The following is a 10,364-nucleotide window of genomic DNA, read 5'->3' on the forward strand; positions in this document are numbered from 1 at the left end:
CTTCTGGGCCATTCGGGATTCCAAATTTGATTCCCGTAGCCTGTCCTTTACGCCTTCTTCCCGGGTTAATGAAACTCACAGCTTTCTTGTCCTTCTTCTTTTCGGCCAAAAGAGCCTTCAGTTCCTCCTGTCCCTTGGATAAGCTCAGCATCATCTCCTTGAATTGAGCATTCTGAGTCTGGAGATCTTTGACAGTCTGTTCGAGATCCATTTTTCTGTTTAAGAGGCAGACCGTGAGAATATGGTCCTTTGGAATACCTGTTATGCAATGTTATGTTATGTGATGCAATGCATGAAATGTTTTCAAGGACTTTTGGAATTTAACTCTGCATAAATCCCCAACAAGAGGGAAATGTTTTATTGCTACGTTTTTTTGATCAATGCTCATTACAAAAGGAATAATAGTAAAACTACAAAGCTCAAGTCTCCCAGGGGCGACTTCTTTTCGGGCGAAGATATGCATTGAGTCTTCGTTCCTCATTAAGCTGACTGGTGAGCTCTAACACTTTCTTCCTTTCTGCATTGAACTGAGCTTCGAAAGTATCTCTCTCTTCTCTCAACTGGGTCCAGGATCTTTTCAACTCCTCAACATCAGTAGGCATATCTGGATAAGGAATGATCTGGGAAGTAGTTCCTTCGGCCTCTGATTCAACAGTCAATGGTCCGACTGCAAGATATGGCATGGCAAGTTCGCGAGCTCTGGTGCGCACCCATCTGAGATAAGGCTCCATAGGAATAGAATTTTTCTTTCCTAAATTGCTTCTTTTCACCATGCCCCAAGCTCGTACAAACCTTTGGCGGAGACCTTGAGAGTCATTGTCATAGTCAAACACTATACCTTGAGAGTCATCGAGAAGAAAGGCGGGATGTCTTATTATCTGCCATGAGCCAACAACTGAAGGACAACATGGACTTCATGCGTGAATCACAGCGGCATACCGATAATTCACTCCGTAGTATTATGGAATCCCAACAAACCCTCCTCTCTAACCAACAGCGTCAGCAAGCGCAATTTCAGAGTCACCTTACCCTGGTGGAGGCTACTCAAGGCTCTGTACTGGATAACATTCGATAGCTACGAGAATTTGATGCTTTATTATCGGCTAAATTTGATCGTTTAGAGGTTTCTAGAGAGGAGCGTAGTCGCAGCAGGAGTCGTCGTCCCATGCATTCAGAGCCAGGAGGCAAAGGTACCAGTGGTCAGTAGTAGTGTCATCCAGGTTACTCATTTCCTCATCTTTTATCGAAACATTGGGGACAATGTTCGATTTAAGTGTGGGAGGAGATTTTTATGCTTTCTTTTTCTTTTAATTTTTTTGCATTTTTCATTTTTTTTAGTTTATTTTAATTTGTGTTTCAATAAATTGCATGTGCTAGACGAGTCTTATGTGTAGTGTAACCCTACTTCCCAATTCTTGAGCCCTACAAAAAAAAATTGACAAAGAAAACAACTTTTATTTTGAAAATTTTGGGCTTTTAGACAAGTTTAGGATATGATGTTAAAGACTTGGGAAAACTTTTAAAAATAGATATCGTCTCAACACCGTAAGCTTCTTGACTTTGGAAACTGATATCGATGCTTACTATATTATAGCCTTAATTTTAATCCCAAATAATAAAGCCCTTAAGTAGTTTATTTCAGCAGTTAGCTCTGACTTAAGCATACTCTACACAAGGAAACCGATGAAAATAAGTGAATGATTCTTGTATACCAAAAAGATAATGAAATTACCCGTTTTAGTTGGTTCAGAGGTGTCTGGTGCTGAACTTGGTAGGGTGTATTACGGTCCGATGCCCCGCAACTGCAAATGGGTAAAATAAAAAGGGGTTACCAAACTTATATACCAGAACCCTATGTAAAAAGATCAGAATCACTAACCGGTCGCCTTACTATGAGTATGTACGGATAACAGACTTAATGTGATTGCGCTTGAATGAAAAGGGATTTAAAAATAAGGATGAAAAATATAGGTCTAAGTATAGTAACATGATATAGATTAGTTTGTATAAGAGAGAAGCTTATGATCGCATTTGCATGAAGTGTAGACCTAATATTTGTTTGAATCATCAGTTAGTACCTGTCATACGGTGAACTGACTTTTATTGGATTTGTAATCGCAATGTCGCGGTTAGCAAGAGTCGCCACCGACTTTTCTTTTATCCCTTAAGGAAAGGTGGAAAAGAACAGGAAAGACCTTAATTTTAAATTCTTAGGTTCGGGAGGTACTTTATACAAAGGGAAGGTATTAGCACCCTTTGTATCCATGGTTATCCATGGGCTCTTAATTGCTCAATCGTTTATGTTTTCTTTGTTTGAAAAAGGTGGTTGAGAAATGTATGAAAAATGTTTTGAAAAGGAGAATTTAACTTTGTAATGATTCTTGCATGAATGTATACAAAGTGGTTATCTCATTTAGTTTTTTGAAAGTAGTTTAGAAAAATATAACTTGGCAATGATCCTAGTACGGATGTATGCTAAGTGGTGATTTTCCAAAAGAAGACGTTTGAAAGGTGTGGGGTGTGAAAAGCATTTTTGGTTATGAATGAGCAATTAAGGTTATACCTGTCCGAGGTCTTTCCGGGCGTTTCCTATCCTTATGAGGGTAAAACTGTCCTTACTATTGAGAAGCAAGTAGTTTATCCTTGGGATGTTTAAGGGTCATCGTAGGGTCATCGATTGGTCATTGAAGGCAACAGTTGTGAGGATACCTTAGCATTCGAAGGGACTATCATCATTTAACCGTAGGCTACACCGAAGGGTCATCGAGGGACAACATCGTATTTTTGAAGGCAACATCCGAGGGACTATGATGATTTTACCGAAGGGTCTTTGCTAAGGATATCCCCATATTCGCGGGACGTGACCGTAATATTGTAATCGTGGGGTAATAAAGAGAGGTCCGATGACATTTATTTAAAGTCCATGTTTTAAGTCCATTAGGTAATTATGATGATACCGCATCAAATCGATACATTAAAATCAACATTACATTAAAAATTAATATAGTAAAATTAATTAGGCACTCAATATGAATCTTCACATTAAAGTGAAATAATTTAGAATCCCTCTCCATGAAGGCTTCCCATGCGTAAAGCGGAGTACCTAACCGGCTATTTCTTCGGAAGTATGCTAGCCTTTACACCATGAACACACGGATTAAAGCATAAAAAATACAATTGGAAATTGCATCATAAGATAAATATAGCAGCCCAGAATTTAGGCCAAATAATGCAGAATCATCATTAGGTAAACATGAAATAGGCAGCAAAAAGCAAAGCAGCCCCTGGCCCGGTCGCCTCTGCTTCGCCCAGCGAAGGCTCAGCGAAGGCTCGCTGCGGGCTCGCCTAGCGATGAGCTAGCGAGCGGCCACGGGTTTGAAATTTGAGAGCATTATGACCTCAACCTGCAGCATGGCTTATGGCATCTAACATACAATTATAGGGTTCAGTTTCACAATAGGCAAACACATTTAACTTCTCATGCAAGACTTCAAAATGTTTATGAATTCAATTATAATCCACAAATTAAGAACATGAAGTGGTACCATATGCCAAGTGAAAATACAAAACGATATCACATGCCGATTAAGATATTAAAATGATACCACATGCAAAGTACGGACACCAAATGATAATCATATGCCAATTAATCATATGCCCATTAAGAAGCTAAAGCGAATAATAGTGAGGCTAACCTGTTTGCAAATCAAGTGGTAACCTTGAATTGGCGAGCCGGATTGAGTTGGACGGCGGTAGCTTCGGAATGAATAAACGGCCTTCAGGGTTTCCGCCTTCTGAATTCTTTGGATCAGCAGGGTTTCTGTGTTTCTCCCTCCGGATGCGTGTTTCCGTCCGTCTTCGTCCGTCTGTGTGTGTTTTTTTCGTAGCAGAGGAGCAGGTATTTATAGTAGAGGTAGTGGTGACCTAATGGGCTTAAAATGAGGTCCAAAAATCTCAAACTTCGCAAGCTTCGCTAGGCGAAGGAATTGCTCGCCTAGCGAGCAAACTAGGTCTGGGCCTTTTCCTGGATCTGACGCTTCGCTGGGCGAGTGTCATGACGAAGCATTCGCTAGGCGAAGAGATTGCTCGCCTAGCGAGCAAGCTATTTTGGGCCCCTTTTGGATTGGGCCTGTTGTGAGCTGGGCTTGATGTCGGTGCCTTGCAGAATAAGTCGGGGTCTTGGAAAATGCTTTGTAATACCAACGGGCAAATTTTGGGGTATGACAGTACCTAGCATCACATCCTTGACTAAACTTAGAATCTTCTAGCCTATATTGAATACTTGTGTGTTGCTGTTTTTCTTTTGTGATCCTTAAGAGTTTTGCTTGAGGACAAGCAAAAGTTCAAGTGTGGGAGAATTTGATAACACTGAAATACACTGTGTATTTGACTCAGATTTCACATGCTTATTAGATTTTTATTGTCATTTTCCTGTGCTATGTTTTCCTTTTGTCCTATTTTCAAATATTTTGCCCTACAGGATCCTTTTGTGAAGAAACAAAGCCAAACGAGCAAGAAATCGAAATTTTTGTGGAAATTTATTCACATGGCGTCCAACATGGCGGCCGCCAAGGAGGGTGCCATGACGTGTAAGCCTTCAACCAGTGGTAACTGCCACATTTCCCATGATCTTTCCATGTTGTACACACGACGAGCGCCTTGGTGGGGATGTCGGGCGCCACCTTTGTTGGCACGACCCCACTAAGGGAAGTTGGAGGACATTTCTGTCTTTGGCTAGCTTTTTAGAACTTCTATAAATAGGCGTTTTCTCTTCAAGAAAAGGCATCCAACTTAGTTCACAACACTAAGCCTAAAGTTCACCATTGTAAAAGCGATAATCCGTCACATCGGGGGATTATCGCACTTGAGTTGTAGTTAGGTTGGAGCACTGTACAAACAATCTTACCACCATTTTACTTTCCAATCAAGTTTTCTTTTCAAGTGTACCAGATTGAAGTCTCCGATTTAGAGCAGGCTTCTTATTCAAGTTATTCGCATTTACGTTTTATTTATCTTGCATGCTTTACTTTATTTATTTGTCTGTCTCGCTTTTACATACTCGCTTATTTAACTTGCACATTTTATTTACTCTCCATTTTTAAACATGATTAATTCTGCTATGTTGTTTTCTATTTCCATGTTTGGCTAAATCTTTAAAGGTTAGGATGTAAGGATCATCGTTAAGATGATACTCCATTATTTGTATCTGTAGAAATGTTTTAGGGGCTGTTTTGATTTTGACACAAATTTTTAGTGTTTATTTTATTCGGTAACTACGAAAGTAGAGCCGAAGTATAGTTGGGTAAGATCGAAAGTCGTCCAGCTCTTAAAGATAAACTTGGTTAGTTTTAATTGGTCAAAAGTAGCGAAAGCATTTTGTCCGGTTAATTGGAAATTCTTAACACTATTAGAAAACGATTTTGAAATTGTTTTCGGACGCGTTTGTAGGTTTAAAATCCGGATCCTTGAGTGAAAGTCATGGATCCCTTTTAAGTTAAACTTTCCAAATCAAAATCACTTTTTAACTAAGTCAAGGATTTAATTTCTTAAAAATAGGTTTACTACTTTAACGCGATAATCACCCTTCATTTGTGACAATGAAATGCATTAACTAGAGAGAGAGTAAACTCGGTTCTGAATACGCGAAAGCGATAGTTCCTGTTAAATTGATTCTTCTCTAAGTAGAAAATATTGCCCCATAAGTAGATCTGTTTAGAACGAATTGGAGTATTTCCTAACTGATGTGAGTAACATCTGAGCCTGTATTTTATCGTAATTTATTTACTTCATCATTTTCACTTCAGTGTACTTGAACCGACTAATTTGACTACCTTAGATAAACACCGTAACAATAGAAATCGATAGACTGACAATTTGATCGATGTGAGACCATATACTTGAGGATAGCATATCGCGGAAACACCCATCATTGGTCCCACTCTTTGTCTCTTTTGTTTTTATTTAATGTCATGGGTGGTGAAGTTTCATAGCTAGCCCATGTTGTTTTTAAGAAAGTATTGTTGATGTTTGATTCATATTTATGTGACAATAAATAAATGTATTAGTTACTTTAGTTTTGCTGAGGTGGCAGAGAATGTGAAGTCAGTTTGTAACTGATTCACGTTTATAGCGGGAGAAATGAAATGAACTAAACTAAATAAAATCTACTCTCTCTCTCTGCATTTGCATTGCGCATAATCTCGCATTTATTTATGCATTCATTTGTTCACTGCACCAGAGTTTATTCAATCCATTGAATTCTCTCTAGGTTATCTCCCTCAGTATCCAAACCCATCACATTCATGGCTTGGATGCGTTTGATAACACAGGTCAGTTATTCAATCTATCAACCTATTTAGAATTTCGAAAACCCTAAATTTGTTAGTCAACGTGACTCATGCTAACGGTGTTTCTTGTGTTTCTCACTTTTATCATACAATTTTGTAGATTTATGTAGGGAATAGGTTTTTCTTCTCCCAGAAAAGATCCCAGTCCAGCTATCTAGGAAATTTGGCGCGAAGATTGCGTGAATCATCTGAAGCCGAGGAAGCCTCTTATCTCAAAGAACTTTACCATCGGAATGATCCTGAAGCCGTGATTAGAGCATTTGAAAGTCGGCCATATCTTCATACAAATTCTGCCGCACTTTCTGAATATGTTAAGGCATTAGTAAAAGTTGATAGGCTGGAAGAAAGTGAATTACTCAAGACTTTGCGGAGAGGTGACAGTCGTGCATTGCTCCAAACTACCATTATTATTCGGACGTTCTAACCTTTCTTTGGAGATTATGAAGTTTGATTAATATTTATTTTGACTTTTCGTTTAGTGATAGGAACAAGTATAATTTCAAAAAACTTGCATTTCATCCAAAATCTATATAGATCTATGTTGGCGAGTCTGCAGAATACAAAACTTGGAATTGCAATTGTGCATTTGTTGAAATTTGTTATTCTTCATTGCAGACCACAAGTTATAACCTGAGGTATCTGAATTTTCAGGTATTTCTAATCCAGTGAGAAAGGAAGAAAGTAGTATAGGTGGCCTTGCTGCTCTTAGAAACGTGGGAAACCCGACAAAATATGGAATTCTTGGAACTGCAAGTGCTCCAATTCATACAGTCTCTGCATCTGAAAGTGGAAATTTCAGAGAGCAACTATGGCGTACACTTAGGTCCGTTGCATTGACCTTCCTCTTGATTTCTAGTGTAGGAGCTATCATTGAGGATAAAGGAATTAGTAAAGGTATTATGGTGTCATTCTAGCTTACAACTATTCAGTTTAATTCAATGTTCAATCTGAATTTGATAGGCACATTCTCTGTTGATTTTCACCTTTTTTTTCTTTTTTTTCTGGCTTCGTCTAATGTGCACAAGTAAAATGTTATTGTACCAGGCACAAGTGTATTTTTATACCATTAGATCAATAGGTTTCGTCATATCTCATTTGATCCAATTGTGGGATTTACTGATACAATAGCGGAAACTAACTGGTGCCTAATGCAAGACTTATCTCCCTTGTGAACCATAGAACTAGCCTTTTGTTTCCTAAGATTAGTGCTGTTTGTTACAAACAGTATTTTAATGAAAGTCAAGAAATGCACTCCTTTAAATTGCTAATTACTTTTTTATCCGTCAATTATTTCTATATGACCATTTTGCTTATGTATGGTAAGCCATGGCCAACTATCGTCCAATAAGATTTACCATTGCTCTACTTTATATGATACTTTTCAACTTTCTTAGAGTTTGGTATGAATGAAGAAGTGCGGCCCATTTTGGAGACAAATACTAAGTTTAGCGATGTGAAAGGTGTGGATGAGGCAAAGGCTGAACTTGAAGAAATTGTTCATTATCTAAGAGATCCTAAGGTAGACTTTTCCGGCATAAATCAAAGCTTTCTCGAGCAAGAAATAGTTATTTGTGTACATTTATTTGTTTTATAAGTAGCACTCTTTGTTAGAGAATTAGGGGCCTTTGGCTGGGAGGTGTGCAGACCCATAAAGATCTACATAACTGTAGTTGTAAATGGAGAATTCTTCATGGTATCCTTCAACACTATTATATGAGCCGTCCCTTTTTACTGCACTTTTTTATTGGTGTTTTAAACAAGCTACTTGATACCTCTTATGGTGGAACAAAGTGGAACAATGGATTTGAGATTTACTTTAGCACGAAACTTATTTTGTTACATATTTGAATGTTTCTCATATGGCTCAGTTACTGTTTCCATTGGTGGTCATGTTTTTCTTTTTTTAGAATCTTACAGAAAGTTTGCTTGAAATGGTCCCATCTCTATGTAGAACTTAAATTTGTGTGACTCTTGATGTCACATTATTTCTTACTTTTTAGGATATGTTATATTTACTATTTTCATAAACACATTTTGGCCTGTATTATTCTACTATTTTTAAATATCCCATTTCTTTTGTCACAGCATTTTACTCGTCTTGGCGGCAAACTCCCAAAAGGTGTTTTGCTTGTTGGCCCGCCTGGCACTGGTAAAACAATGCTGGCAAGAGCTATTGCTGGAGAGGCAGGGGTTCCTTTCTTCGCATGCAGTGCATGTGAATTTGAAGAGATGTATGTTGGTGTTGGTGCACGGAGAGTGAGAGATCTTTTTGCTGCTGCAAAAAAACGGTCGCCTTGTATAGTCTTTATTGATGAGATTGATGCTGTCGGTGGAAAACGAAATGCAAAGGACCAAATGTACATGAGGATGACTTTAAATCAATTGCTTGTTGAGTTAGATGGATTCAAACAAAACGAAGGCATAATTGTGATTGGTGCTACTAACTTTCCGGAGTCACTAGATAAGGCTTTGGTGAGACCTGGGCGATTTGATCGCAATGTTGTTGTTACCAACCCAGATGTAGAAGGACGGCGACAGATTTTGGAATCTCACATGTCAAAGGTAGGTTATTACTCTTTTTGAAGAATGTATTTTAACTTGTATCTTGTGTTGGGTGGCTTAAGAATTTTTTGAGGCACGTGAGCAGTTCACTATGTTGATGCAAAGTGTTGCGCAGTATGATTTCCCTAAATTATGATTGGGAGTCTTCTGGATACTTCACATTTGATAAGAGCTTAACACCCATTATAACCCGTGATACTCTTTGAATTATGTCTATTTTATTCAAGTTTTATAGTTTTAATGTGAATGTGCACAATTGTGAGATATAGTAAGGTTGTGGAATATGATTTGTTAGAATTAGAAAGAAACTTCTTACATGTGTTTTTCTTACTCAAATATGATTTAGGTTCTGAAAGCAGGTGATGTTGATCTGATGATCACTGCTCGGTGTACACCTGGGTTCTCTGGTGCTGACCTTGCAAACTTGGTTAATGTTGCTGCCCTGAGGGCTGCAATGGATGGCGCCAAAGCAGTGAGCATGCATCATTTAGAGTTTGCACGGGATAAGATTCTAATGGGAGGTGAACGCAAGTCGGCTGTTATATCTGAGGAGTCAAGAAAGAATACTGCTTTCCATGAGGGTGGTCATGCCTTAGTGGCAATTCATACAGATGGTGCACTACCTGTTCACAAGGCAACTATTGTTCCTCGTGGGATGGCTCTCGGCATGGTTTCTCAACTGCCTGATAAAGATGAGACGAGTTACAGCCGTAAACAGATGCTTGCCAGGCTTGATGTTTGCATGGGAGGTCGGGTTGCTGAAGAGCTAATTTTTGGAGAAAGTGAAGTTACTTCTGGTGCATCCTCAGATCTTGCAAAGGCAACTTCTTTGGCCAGGGAAATGGTTACTGAATATGGTATGAGTACTGAAGTTGGACCCGTCACTCACGATTATTATGATGATGGGAGAAGTATGAGCTCAGAAACTAGGCTGCTTATTGAGAAAGAAGTGAAGAACTTGCTTGAGAGAGCTTACAACAATGCAAAAACTATTTTAACCACCCATGATAAGGAGCTTCATGCGCTCGCAAATGCTCTTCTAGAACATGAGACACTTACAGGAAGTCAGATAAATGATTTAGTTAGAAAGCTCAAAAGCAAATGATTTACTTAGAAAACTCAAAAACAGCAACAGCCGCAGTCACACGTAGACGAAGCTCGGGGAAGTTTCACGGTCCAATCTGGCAGCCGCTACGGTTGCAGTTGCTGTGGCCACTGCCGCTGCAGCTTCTGCTTAAGGCTCAAGGAGTTGCCTCAGTAGCCTTTTTAGCGCAGAAGACCGGTGACATGTGCTTTAAAAAAAGAAACTCAACTCGGGTAGATACTAATTTATTTGGTGTTTTTGTGGGTTCCACTTCAGTTGTGGAACTTAACTCGGGTAATCAGAATCAAGTTGACTCCATATTTTAGTGAGTTGAAATATCTTGTAGCACAGTTTCCATTGATTTATTTTAA

General features: G+C 38.8%; 1 protein-coding gene across 1 annotated transcript; it reads left to right on the forward strand.

The window, feature by feature from the left end:
• Positions 1–6,096: 6,096 nt before the first annotated feature.
• LOC127087924 (ATP-dependent zinc metalloprotease FTSH 4, mitochondrial) lies at positions 6,097–10,364 on the forward strand. Its single transcript, XM_051028843.1, has 6 exons — positions 6,097–6,329; positions 6,448–6,721; positions 6,999–7,241; positions 7,742–7,866; positions 8,433–8,909; positions 9,256–10,364. The coding sequence occupies exons 1-6, from the start codon at positions 6,303–6,305 to the stop codon at positions 10,012–10,014; spliced, it is 1,905 nt and encodes a 634-aa protein (XP_050884800.1). The 5' UTR covers positions 6,097–6,302; the 3' UTR covers positions 10,015–10,364.

The sequence above is a fragment of the Lathyrus oleraceus genome, chromosome 5 (assembly GCF_024323335.1).
Source record: "Lathyrus oleraceus cultivar Zhongwan6 chromosome 5, CAAS_Psat_ZW6_1.0, whole genome shotgun sequence".
NCBI lineage: Eukaryota > Viridiplantae > Streptophyta > Magnoliopsida > Fabales > Fabaceae > Lathyrus > Lathyrus oleraceus.